The 14672-nt window shown below is 35.0% G+C and overlaps 1 protein-coding gene across 9 annotated transcripts in view; it reads left to right on the plus strand.

Annotated features, from left to right (window-relative positions):
- LOC116773820 (trithorax group protein osa) overlaps positions 1 to 14672 on the plus strand; it is a 62156-nt gene that overhangs the window by 17445 nt on the left and 30039 nt on the right. For all 9 annotated transcript variants that reach the window (XM_032666315.2, XM_032666321.2, XM_032666323.2 and 6 more), the window contains exons 3-4: positions 1850 to 2002; positions 9772 to 9834. In XM_032666315.2, the coding sequence (XP_032522206.2) occupies positions 1850 to 2002; positions 9772 to 9834 (216 nt within the window). The remainder of the gene's footprint in view (positions 1 to 1849; positions 2003 to 9771; positions 9835 to 14672) is intronic.

Here is a 14672-nt window from a genome sequence, read left to right on the forward strand (position 1 = left end):
AAGCATTTTGCGTTTAAGGCAGCGAGATTGTCGCAGAACTATGTCGAGGACGTCTTGCCTCCGTTGTCTGTAATCGACTATACGACTTTCAGTTCGATTAACCACTCACATGCACAGCAACAATGTTTGATTTAAACTAAACTATTCAAGGAAGTTGCATCAAAATGTTTGTATCATAACTCGAACATACAATATGGATTCATCATAATATAACTAAAGCGGAATGTCCCACTTCCGCTAACAGGTCGATCATAACACGCTCGATTGAACTGCATGTCAAATACAGGCTCTCGACAGGTGCTAGGAGGGAGTATAGAGTACGTGCCTCTATATACCAGTCGAATCCTTTATAACAATATTGATATTATATGTATATAGACTTGGGATAACAAATTATTCAACTGATACGATTAGATGTGTTTTTCTGATATATGCTATATGTCTAACCTATGTGCAGTAGTTTTATTTATATATATATATATATATATCGGTCACTAGGTCAAACTTGTATGAAGATGCTGAGATACAATGAACTTCTTTTCAACGAGAAGTTAATGTATGCACGGCCAAGGCTCTCTTTCGTATCCACGCACGTGCGTTTGTGCCCTACATCTATTGTTTAGTTGAGATTACATTAACCAATTGTATTTGCTTTCACAACTCGCCGATTTCAATAGTTATCTGATAAAACTGGAAATTATGTATGAGAAATTGCTACAAAATGTTTGACGTATGACGTTAAATTAATCAAAAATCATGTTTTGATCTCAGTAACGATTTTAAATGCAAAGATGACTCATTTCTACTAACTAATTCATTCAGATAATCTTATCTTAATTCCTTGGAGATTTCAATACATTTAACCTCTTTCCTACGAAAACAGAAAGTTACCATATAAACAATAGTAATTAACTTAAAGGACAGATTTAACTTTATATAAATCATTTATCTTTACCTATTCAAAATTTTTTTTCAAGTATTTCTGCTATGGAAATAACTATTGGATATTTAAAAAAGTCAGTATAAATTTTTAAATACATAAATTTTTATGAAGGTGTCATTCGTAATCATTTAACTTCGTGAATGTGATTGGCCTCACGTTAATTGAGCTTATTTTAGCATTTCCCCACTGAACGTCATGTATTTAGAAATGCTCATGACGCCGTCCGTAAATAACAGCTGGCGATAAAAGCACGGTCAAGGTTTAGATCCTTGGCAACGTTCGAATGTAACATTGATAGTTAGTTATATTATATTTATAACGAAACTATTCATTCCTATATGGAATTATAGTTTATAGTGTAGAACACAGAGTATAAAGAATGCTTACGATTTGATTCAATCAAAGAAGCAAAAGGATTTCAAATTTTCCTAATCTGGATTATGAATTTACAAGAATAAATTTATTATTCCTACTAATCTATATAATAGTCGTTTACAATAAATCCCTTTGTTTGGGACACCATTAAGGTAAAAGCACTGATAAGACATTACCTTCCGTTTGAAATCTATTTTTATGAAGTCCTAATATTATAATTCTTTTCTTTTACAAATAACTGCATCGAGTCTTTGAATGGAATTCATTTATCACATATATAAATCAATAAGCGGATTATTTAAATTAAACATCCTCATTTAACCAAATATTAAACACATGTTTAAGTTTTTTGATAGATATTTAAAAATGTGTTAGTGTTAAATTGGTTAATATTAGCTTTATTATAATTAACTGACAATTAACTATGGAATGAGCATAAAGGTGATGGAATAAAAGATAATAATAATGAAATATTTTACAAACTACATCACAATAAAATAAAACATCAAAAAATGTTTATCAAAACAATAGGTGTACGAGCGTGGTGGATCCCCGCAGCCGCCCACCCATCCGCCGGGCGCCCCTAGTCCTGGCACAGCTCAGAACCCTCCAGGAGGAATGTCCCCGACACAGGACACGCAGCACCCGCCTCACTTGCCGCCCGGGGCGCAGCCTCCGCATCAGGTATGACTCATTATATTAGCAGGAAATTGTAGCTGTGGGTGAACAACACACAAACACACACACGTACAGCTAATTCTGAAATCATTGAGGTAAAGGAACATTCAGTGTATTCATACTTACCTATGAATAAAGCCTTCAACTATGGGACAAGCTGCGATCGTCGAATATTTACGAAACGGTTCTTATAATGTATGAAATTTTCCAAATTCCGTATCGTTTTTTTAATTTACTTTGAATAAAACAGTTATATCCATTGTAAGTACATTATATTAATAATTTTATGACTTAACTGTCCACAAATTTATAGTAACAGTTCAATGATAGATAAATATTACTGTAGGTATCAGTAATATTTATCTATCATTAAACTAGACGATTCTGCTACTTGTTAAAATAAAAAAGCCACAAAAATAAAATTCAATACATACATTTGCATTTATAAACCGATTTCAAGACGGTCTCTGATTAAAAGATAACTCATGTTCGGATCGAGGAACTTCTGAATTTTCTTTATATTTAAAGAAAAAAAAAAACACTGACGTAAGGAGGTTTCGAAATTCAAGTGTGCCGACATAAATTTGGACCGATCTCATTAGGTTACGGCCTTGATAAAGTAAAGTTAACTAGACGTAATTAGTGATTTACGAGAAATGTAACATGGTAAGGAATTGTTAGCCGTGAAAATAATGATTAGAAGAAAATGTTAGGAAAAAAACAATCTTTATATACAATAATTCATTTTCTTTTCTTATTGAACAAAGTACAATAACAGGAGATAACGTTTATTTTAACTTATTCCATTGGTTTTATTTGTGTTTGTAACAATTATTCAGAAATAACATAACTCTTATATTATGGAATAAAGTTGGAAGATTCTGTTTTATAATAAAATATATTTTATAGGTGTTTTTATATACATAAGGAGAAAATAATTTTAAAGATATCGTAACGAACAAATGTTTTAAACAATAGATACAGTATGGGAAGATTTTGTCTAAAACTCATCTCGGTTTATTAATACGTCGAAAGTTGTCTGTTTGATGTTATTTTATATGTAAATCTGTTCCATTAACCGTGTTGTATATTTATATATATATATATACAGTAGTATGGCCGTGTAGCTAGCCGGCTATGAACCCGTACTGTTATGGCTGCCATTAAACTGCTGGCAAATGTAGGCAATTCTTAAAAATTACCACCCAGACAATAACTATTTCAATAAACCGTCTATGGTCGCGCCCGTCCTAATGGATAACTTTTACTTTTCTCAACTTTGCTACTTGCTTTTTCATTTTATTTCTCTTTTGTTCGTTTTGATACTTTTTCTTGATGTTTTTGGGGTTTTTGTTGTTTTTGTTGCTTGTTTTTTTTATTTTCGTATATCATTTTCTTTCTAATAAACATCGATATTGTATGACGTTAGTTTTGACATGTTGTTTGATTTATAAACGTACAAGTAAATACAAAATTGAACCAATTATATACTAAAATCTTCCTCGAGAATCATGCTATCGAGTGGTGATAACTGTTTGATAATTCGTGCAGTAGTTTTTCGTTTATCGCGAACAGACAGACAGACACGCGGCGAGGTACTTTGTATTATAATATGTTTTGATTTGATGACATGACCAAGGTATAGCGAATTTATAAATATTTAAATCTTAAATATAAGGACCATATAAAGTATATATATAGCAAAACAATTTTAAGCTGTATGAGAGCTCTAGAATAAACTTTAATATCAATAAATGTAACTTAAAGTTTCATGTCCCTTTTAACTGACGCGAGCTGAAACTAAAAGGGATAAATTCAAGAGAATTAACAAGTTACGCAAGCAAAGTAAGTTAGGCGAGCTAAATGTTTTTAACAAGTTCAACAGCGGATTACTTACTATACTGCATGTGTGTATGTGTGTGTGTGTGTGTATGTAGTTACCGTTGCATAACTTTAGTCATTAAACCTTTAACCTTGATAATCCGTATGCCAGTTAGTAATATTTTAGAATCTATTAAGATCTGAATTTGAATGTAAATTTTTATAACCCGTGTTCAAAAAAAAAATCACATTCTTTTGCTATTAAATTTTATAATAAATTAGTATGGGAACAATAACTTAGCTATTCAATGCCGAAATAAGAAAAATGTGTAGCTATTTCGGCTTATCTTTGTATTTCTTCTTCATTTTTTATTTTATTTTTTTACGGCCATTTGATTCATTGCATATATTAAAAGTCAAATTCATCATACGTGTTCAAACAATCTTATGTTGTTTTAAGTTTCATTCAATGTGAATTGTTTATCTTTGTTCAACAAATCAAATCTAAGCTAAGTATTTTACACGTGCTTAATGAATTAATCAATGCATTAATTATATTACTATTAGATTTTTCAACACAGTGAAGGCTACACGTATTGATGTTTAAGTTAATTACTGCAGACATTCAAATATTAATTTATATTATTGTACTACATATTATGTTTATTATTAAAGTATTGATTTTGGAATATAATTGTAATTATTTTGATTATATTGAACACTATACTTTGACACTCATAAAGGTTCAAAGAGATGAAATAAAAAAATATTTATATATATATTACAATAATCAAAAACGTTTCAAAGCAACACGTGGGAAAGATTGTTTTTGGCATTGCCTACTTACATCTTGTGACTTAGGCTAATGTATAGTAGGCTATGACGCTGTAGGTGACAGTGTCTCACACACGACTCGAGCTTGACAGTACCGGAGTTTGTAATGTGCTTGCTCTGTATAAAAATATAATATTTAAAATGATTTGTCACGCGTGATTTTCTTTTTCTTTTTTAAAGTTTCTGTTAAATAATGTCACTTTTATTAAAATCACAAATTAAACATTTACAATTATCAGATAAAAAGCAATAGTATAACGGGATTATGTATTAAAAAAGATACAATCGTGAAAAAAATTTAATGTATGTAAGATTATTTAAAACTAACATTACATGAGATGAATCAATCGTTATGTAATGCACTTTATTATAAATACGTAATCTTTTGCACGAAGCAGCAGCCCTTGTTCGGCGCTAAAATTAAACGTCACTCAACTATCAGAAGGCCGCCTGAGCGGAACACTCTCGCGAAAGGTTTTCCTCCGATACACACGGATCTCTAATTGTATACCATCAGAAACGTTTGCTATTTTTAGAGACGCTTTGTTGCAACATTGATAAGGTCTTTTTGTCCCGTACAAGTTTCCGACTCCGAAGCAATTCCCTCCACCAATCAAAGAAACAAACGTAATTAAAAATTCCTCTCGCAGTTTAAAATGTACGGCGTCGTGTTGTGTTTTATTCGCTGATGTAATTATTATGTACGGAAGCAATTTGTTGTCGAGTTTAGTTCAGGCGAGTTTCGTGCTGAAGGCGAGATATTTCAAACTAAATATTCAGTACGGTATCTAGGACGTTAATCTAGTATCTGCTATCTAGCATGAGATCGCCTCGCAATCTAAAAACCATGTACGGCTCCCAAGAAGTCGGACGTGAGCCGGATAGTCGTCGTCGTCGCTCGCTAGTGAATTTCGAGAGTCAAGGGCCATTCCAGCGTCGTGATCGCTCGAGAGTCGTACGGTCGAAATGAAACGTCGTATCTTATTTTATGATTAGCGGCTCGAAAGCGCTTTGTAATTTTGTTAGTTCCGCCTTTCTGGTGCTGGGGGCGAGCACGGCGAGTTGAGATCGATGCTGGCATCGCGTGCGAGTGCGAGCGGGAGGGAGACAACCGCCGGTTCCTTTGTCTCTGTCTCCCGAACCGCCTACCAGGCAGCCATGTTGCGCTCGACCTGCGCCCGGCCGACCGCCATTGTAGCGTTGGTAGCTACTAGCTAGTGATGTTCAACGGTATATCGTTCGATTATGCTATTTTAACTATGTTCCATAGCGGCCCCCTACTGGACTCTACCGTCGTAGCGCCTCATTACGTTATATGTTACTTGCTAAAAGACATAAAAATCCTACTGGTTTTTTTAAAAGCTGCATTCGATTCGAGCCGGCGTTATGTAAACTAAGTTCGTTACAAAATTGAAAATAAGTTACTTATCGGCTCTCGGATTAAGTTAAATTAAAGTAGAGTGAAGTGAATAAAATTGTTTGTCGATAGTAGACAGGCACGTGGTGGACGTATAGACCCGAGCACGGAATTAAAATGTCAGGCGTGTGGCGCTGATCGCGGGCGAGTGAGGGCCAGGGGGCTGTGGGGGAGAGGACGGGGGGGGGGATTTGTGGGTAGCGGGGGTGTAGAGGTCGGGGGGGGCAAACGAGCGAGCGTTATTAATAACCATAAGCCAGCAGACGCACGAACGTCCAGAGGGGCCATGCCGAGCGGTAATGAGGAATCAGTAATTATATTTTACTGGACTCCACTACTGAAACGTTATTAATTACATTGATATTTTTATGGTGGAATTTTCAGTACAAGCGCAATTTATAATTCGGTTCTGGTCACATAGAACTTCATTAGCATTTATTACATTCGACTAGCTTATAAAATTGACAGAGTTTCGGATAAATTTATAAATGACAGCAGCATGCGATCAGTATAGATAGATATGGCACAAGATGGCATGTTGAACGGAGACGTTGACGAGATATGTCGAGTATTTCGAGCTTCGTTTAATATTCCCCCCACAGTAAGACGGCGCGGTTGTTTGAAACAGACCTAATAGCAGTTCGATACCATCAGAGACTTGATATACACTTTTGCAGTTTATGATATCTTTGAAGTTAATTTATTATATGAAAATGAAAGGAGCAAAACAGTTTCATTCAGACATATTTAATATTACGTAATCATCACATTTATTCAGTTTCCGTAACGAGTTTTCTTAGAGATGGAACTTTAAGATGTACCGTCGGTTTTTCTTGAGACATAAAGAGCAAAGTTGTAGTCGAGCGAGGAGTGCTCTAATAACAAAGTGCAAAGCGCTCTAGATTCCTCGAAAGTTTACCTCACTTCGCCAGTGGAAACCTATGACTGCCTGTACTTACAATTTAGCGACAAAGAAGGCAGCGGCGAGGCTGTCGGGAATTGCCGTCTTGGATGAATTATGACAGCGACGTTCCCTTTGCAGCTACCCGCAAATAATACTCTTGAAGTATAAACTCCCCGCTTGCGAGTGACGTGTCTCTGCCCTCTTTCAAACATTAATTGGACATTGCTACTGTTTTATATAAGCTCTCGACGTCACTTTTTCATTCGCTTTGATCTCTTTATATAATTTTTTTTGTCTTGTAATTGGTTTAAGCCGCGGATGTGGCGATGTTATTAGCATTATTATAATTTCAATTCACGTTCATCTAGATGGTATTACGAATTATTAGTTTTTATGCAATTTTCATATATATTTTTTTGTATGATAATAACTGGACCCGCTGAATCGCTTTGTATAATTATAATTGGCACCGCAGTCGACAAATAGACAGTTTGGATAGAAATCAATAACTGAATACATGTATGCGAATAATTATCGATGTACACCAGCCGAAACAAACTGGTTTGTTTGTTAGCTATGTTTCGCATTCAACGGACAAAGGGACCAATCATACAATTTTGAATTGCATTTTTCATTCACTAAGCACATAGATCCATCCGACCGGCGGCAGTCCGACAAAGTGAAATTAGTGTATTTTGCGCATTCAGCTCTGTAATTGCGAGTGTGTTCCGCCATACATATATGATAGTTGATGACATTAAAGAAAATGATTTTTTTTTATTTGAAATGAAATTATTTTTATCGTTCGCTTTTATAACAGAGACGTATAAATTTTAGTGGTTTAAAATTTTTAGACAGATAGATATCAATGTACGGTCACCGAAGAAATTCCCTAGAATTAGCCTACTTACATTACATAAGAATTCATGGTACAGCCAGAGTCTAAATTACACGGCACACGTATATAATAGGTTGCGGCTAACAGCGGTAGCCGGCATCAAATCAAATTAATAGCTGGTTCAAGCTACGGTGGCGTGCACTTGAGATACCATGACGACTTATTAATATCATAACGAGTTAGCGGCTAATGCCTGTATCACATTAGTATTACACTTATTTACTGTAATTATATACATGTATATATATATATATTTTATAATATATAATGTAAAAAATTGATATGGTTTTCTCTATATACTAAAGATATCAAGTCTCCCGTAAATAATAAAAGTATTATTGTCGACCCTTCGCAGTGCGCCATTAATCACGTGCCAAATGCGTGACTTGCAAGCACGATTCACACTAAACCTTATTACTTTACAGCTAAGACTTAGTTTTGAAGTGAAGCAAAAATTTGCATCGCTTTATTGGCACTTTTTTGTCGGCACTTCAAATGATTCAGATTGTTTTTAATGGCCGTCATCGTAGTCGCATCACAGGGAACATTATCTTAAATTAATAACTAATAAATAACCTATCAATCAGCCGGCAAGCTAACACTTGTACAAACTAAAAATCGCAGCGGAATATAGGTCTCGATTTTTTACTCATATGTAGATTCTTCAGCAATATACATAAGTTTTATTTCAGGATACGCGGTATTGATATATATAATCCGTAAAAAGATATAAAACTTACACTTTTAACTTAAAGACTAGCTGTGATAGCCGTGGTATCTGATTGTCTTTAATTTTAAATAAGTGCTGTTTAGTTTCGTAGCTGAAGATCAACAAACGTTATACATATGAATGTATGTGTAAAAGGTGCATTTAAATTTAGATTTATTTTACATTAACATTTATAATTTTGTCTATTGGCTGTATGTTTATCTTTATTGCGGAAAAAGAGTTTCATCCATTTAAATAACTTAGTCGTAGTATATATTTCTGACACATTATCATCATGAGCCTATCGGAGAACACTGCTGAGCAAAGGCCTTTTCTCACATGGAGAAGGTTAGAGCATTAATCACCACGCTTGCTCAAGACGGGTTGACGATTTCAATCTTATAATTTGAAATTATAAGACCAAGTTCCTCACGATGTTTTCCTTCACCGTCTGTCAGTGTTGTCTAAATACTCTTAGAAAGTACATATGACTTGGAAAAGATCTCTTCGGTACTTGCCAGGTTTCGAACCCGCGCCTTCACGTATGAGAGGCGGGCCTTTAACCTCCAGGCCATCACGACATTTATTTCTGACACATTACACTTTTATTCTATTCTAAATTCAATTAAACTTTCCTTTCTTTAAACCATTTCAAAAAAACTATGACTTATTGAAAGTAGACATTATGAAGTGAAGAGCTTTATTAACACATACAAAGGTCGCCACTGGAACAAATATATTACTTGTTCTATCATACGCTTTTTAAAATTTATTACAGAATCGAAATAGAATACTTAGTGTTAGGGAAAATCACGAACATGCAAACGAACCTACATAAAATAAAAAACCCAAGTTGTTTCGTAGCTATTTGATAGACATCTTAATGGACGGTATTTTCTTATGTTCTTTAGCTGTATTGTGGTTTCAATACTAGTAGAGGAGGCGATAAATTAGAATAATAGGTACACATTATACCAGCTTAGGTTCCACGTAATAAGTTAGTCACAAATCACGGCTATGTTCAAGATACACATGGAGGACGTGTTTCAATAAAAACTAATATAGTATATGCTTTAATGTACATTACAAAAATTATTAATTTATTGTTTAAGAATGTATAATGTAGATTTTGAATCCATGAAAACTGAGTTTGAAAATATTGTGGATTTTAACGATCAATAAATATCCTCAGGGCTACCCTCCACCACCGAGACCAGCTCAGCCATCAACACCCAATGCACACGATCAGGATGCGGTAAGTCTTACACTTTATACTGTTACCGTACTATACACGTTAAAATTTAATTTTAGTGTCAAATAAGGTAAAGTATTCAACAGACAGCTCGCAACCTACATGCGACTTGAATGAGTCCGAATAAAAACTACATTAATTATAAGGATGAATGTCGTCACATCAGTTGGCGACACACGAGTGAGCCATCTGTATGTCACTTGACACTATACTCTGGTAGTTAGCGAGAGTTCCACCACCGTCGCGACACTTGACAATAAGCCCGTTTGCTAAATTGTGTCGCCCCAGCGAGCCTGCAACTAAATCTACTCCAATTTGCGTGGGCGTTATCCATTTTATTTATGGCTGGAACATTGTTTTCGCCTTAAAAATGAAAGCAATTTCCTATGCAATTCACGGAGGAAATGGAAACGCGTTGTCGTGTTATTATTTATAGTTGAAAATATTGGGCAATTGAATATCACACTCGTTCCGAAAGGGGACTGTAATATGGATTTATATTTGCTTTGCTGGCGTTGTAGTCCTGCTATTTCATTAAGCGTAGATCAAAGCACGGCGCGCCTTTTTATTCGGGAGATACATAGCCGGCGGCGCTACATTACAAACTGTTCGATAAAAAGAAATGGCGGTGTCAACCCTGCTGTTTAGGGCTGCGAGCTCTCGTATATGATTTCTGGAGCATAAAAATCTATTTTATTCATAGTTATTGTTCCCTCGTAGATTCTTCTTTGTATGGAATTATTTTTCCGTTCGACGCAGTTGGTTGGATGCGGGTCGGTTGAATGACAGATTCTATCCTTGTTGTTTTAGGATCTCTCCCCTATCCGCCTCTAGAAAATCCATTTATAAATTGCTTAAATACTTTTATTAACTTTGTAGGTATCTGTCACCCGACGTACTTTACCCAACCCTATAAAATATTACTGAAAGATATATCGGGGCTCGTTTGATGTTTATTGATACAGTAAGACGGGCTGTTGTTGTCTCGCGAATGCTAGGGAAGGCAAATGAGTGAAATTATTGAAGCGGCTCCCTCCACCCTCCAAACCCTCGCGATGTGTCGGTTTTTGTAATGAATGTACACCAACGTTCTGATATCCGAAAACAAGGGGACGAATCTCTTGGCTCTGTACCCACGGATGTATCCAACCAGCCTACCGCCGAGTCGTCGACCCCTCCGAGTTTCTGTTTTGTGCAAATTATCAACTGTGTATTTCATTAACTTTTTGCTTTTATAATACTTTCAGGATTTATGTATCCTGTGCGTATAGTAAAAATTAAACGTTCCTTGTGAATTGGAAAAGGAAACGGATAAATAAATTATTCCCATAACCAGTCCCGAAATGAAATTATTATTATCAAAAATTAATCTATTTCACAATTTATTATAATTCATATGATGTCAATCACAGCTCCGTATCCGCTGTGAGATTTTTTTTTGCAACCGTGAGCAAGTCATTGAGTGTTAGTAAAGAGTTGAGGTCGAGAAGGGTCCGTTTCAAATTATTTATTTATGCAACTCCACTTGGAGCGGTGAATGACAACACAAAAGAAATATTATGCATCCTAGAAACGATGGGAAGGTGAAGCAGGGTGGGGGGAGGTGGCGAGGGAAGGGGGGCAGTTTATAAGAATGTCGTCGTTACAATTCTATTCGTAAACATCGAGAACGCTCCCCACGTTTTATTGATAACAAAAAGTAAAGGGTCTCATAAAGTAGCTTAGACCGCTAAGTAGAAATCTGAATATAACAATGTTTTTGATAGTGACAATTTAACGTTACTTTAGATATTCAAAAACGACATGCCTCGCTAATGGAAATGGCTTGTAGACAATGTCAATATATGTTTTAAGTAGTTCGTTTTAAGACAAATCTCGAATAGGAATAAGTTTTATAACGTTGACACAAAAAGCATGTACCGTGTAGCAAAATGTACGAATACAAAACGCTAGTTTCGGGGGCTCGAGTATTCATAATGAACGAGATGGAATGGGATCCGTGCTAACCGAATAACGCACCTCCGTATAGTGTCTAATCAGACAACAGGCGACACACTTCAAAACAAACTAAACAAGTCCACGTCCCGGAAAAAATGTTTGAGAAATTTACGAACGATTTCGTATTGTACATATATTACATAAATATTTCTATTTATTTACCAAGCTTGTTGTGAAATCATTAGAGTAAAAAATGATAAATTTATAAATTGCTTTATATTACATATTATTATACAGGGTGTTATTCTGTATTGGATTTATTTTGTAAGAGATTTTACCTAGTGATTGTATTCATTTTGTAGAATTCTATGTTTCAATTTAATATAATTTTTCACAGTGGAATCAATTTTATTCTATCGCTATGAATATTTATAAAGTAGGTAAAGTACGTAATTCACTATGCAGTATCTGCATATTATAATCCTGCATAAATTGCCTCCGGCTTCGGACCGGCGTTTTACGTACAATATTTGTTTATTATTTCACACGCTTATTACTTTAATACTACGTACAGCAATTAATCTTTAAAATAATAATGCTATAAATGTAAATGATTTAAGTTTTATATCATTTGACAAATTTAAGGCGCAGGTGTTTATTAATTTTATTTATAAATTTCATGTACGTAGTGATGGCAGTGTACGCTAGTCCACATTCAGATCGAATGTAATTATTGCGGTATGATTTCGATAATTCGTCGCGAGGCCGTGCGCTGACAAAATGCGGTCGCTAGCCTCGGCTCCGGCAATCGCTGTACTTGCATTTTAATGATAATTGATACTGTTTTTGATATGATAAAAAAATCGTTCTCTTTGTTAGAGAAAAACTAATTGTAATGTATTTAATTATTTGAATATATCATTACTTGTCTGTTTTCAATAAAGTGTTTTATAGAAATTACGATCGTGAATCAATAAACCGAATAGAAGACAGTTGTATAAATGTTTAGAGTCCTTAATAGAAAGATTTACCCCAATTACAGGGGTGCGTAGGTCGAGCGGGCTGGGCGGGTTGTAATCGGGTTATAAAAACCTTGGATCTCGGGTAACGAGGCTGTAAAAGGACCCGTCCCGCAACCAAAGAAATCGCTTCTTAACAGCTATACACATTCACGAAATAAACAACTTCATGTCATGTTACAGGGTAAATTATACCAAAACGAGTATTAAAAAAATATACGTCAATAGTGATCTTTTTACAGCTGGACAACTTTCTGAGTTTAAAATGAAATTTTTAATTGGAATTCGGTTTTGCCTGTAGACCTTTCACAAAATAATCAAGGCTATATATTTAAAACAGTACCGCATTGCTGGACTCGATTGAGCTTACAAATTATACCTATATTAATAATGACTAGACCACAGAATAAATGAGATGTGATTTATTTTTGAATTACATAATGAGTCAAGTCACTTTAATACAGTTTTTATACAGCTGATTTTTAATAGTAGTATTCGTGTACCACTGTAATACGTGTCCGTGTTGCAAGGACGGCCGGAGTACTCGATTCTGGTTAGCTGTGGTTACTTTGTTAACCGAGTAACTGTACGCTAGTCATAATGTCTGAATTACCATATTTCGCTCATATTCAAAGCTATTATACATCAACGTAAAGCGACTTGCGGATTATTAGCTCAGAGTTAACTCCGTGCTAGAAGTATATGCGAAGGTTTATTTAGAATAATCATGGAATCTTAAATATGAACATTGGTAAAATAATCCATTGTATTAGATAATATTTATGTAATTTTCGTCCCACCGAAACTCATATTGAACTCACACCTTCAACCTCTGTGCTATTACACCTTATATGTATATCTTAAAGACACATTGATGGGAACATATAAACGTAGTTGAATAGCATCTGGTATATTAAATTATGAATGCAAAAACCTTTGGCACATCTAGATAAATGGTTGCTTGTAAAAGAATATAATAAAACCATTCGACGTTACCTACTTGAATTATTATATAATATGATTTAAGATTCTCGTATAAATGTATGAATTTCATCAGCTAAGTGTATTTTAATCCCTCGCAATAAACTGGCCAATAGAAAATTATAGTTGAGCATAAAACGAGCGATATAGATTCTCATTAGATACAGGTTGTGGTATAACTTTTATGTTGTTAATAACGTACCGCCGGCAGGTGTAGCTAAATATATTTTGGTTGGGGCGCGCCGTGTCGCTGAGGGTCGGTTATGACATCGGAGAGGTTTTATCGCGAACTCTGCTATCATACGTGTATGTTTTAGAACATCATTTTTAATCGTACACACGTGGACAGACGATATCCTTAGCTGGTACAATTTGATAACACTAAAACTGCAGGTATAGAGTAGGAATATTCAGTCTTTTTATTGGTCTGTACCTGTTAGAGGCAATTTTTTTTATGTATAATATGTACATACATATGTACCTAATTCGTAAACTATGACATTAGTCCTGGTTTGCTTTATTATTTTCCTATGTAGACTCGAAGTTTATAACGCGCTGTAATAATAATCTGTTTAGTTCTTTATTGCATAGTGATGGTCACTTCACAATAAATTTCATGTTGGTGTTCGTGTGTCGGTACTCGATTTGAACTTTAACGTTTCTATTATAATTAGTATAACGTCATTTCTGTCGTTCATAAATTTTATGAGTACGATACGTTGGAATGGATTGTTGTTTAGATACGATAATAGCCTTTGTTGGATACTGTGTTGATGACGGCATTGACCCCGCGACCTCCGGCCTGACGCAACGAGTGTCACCGCAACCATCAATCAAGTGCTAGTCTCTGACGTTTAGCAACAACCGTCTAACAACAGAGCTAGCCCCGTGACATTGTTTAAT

This window comes from Danaus plexippus, chromosome 20 (genome assembly GCF_018135715.1).
Source record: "Danaus plexippus chromosome 20, MEX_DaPlex, whole genome shotgun sequence".
Taxonomy (NCBI): domain Eukaryota; kingdom Metazoa; phylum Arthropoda; class Insecta; order Lepidoptera; family Nymphalidae; genus Danaus; species Danaus plexippus.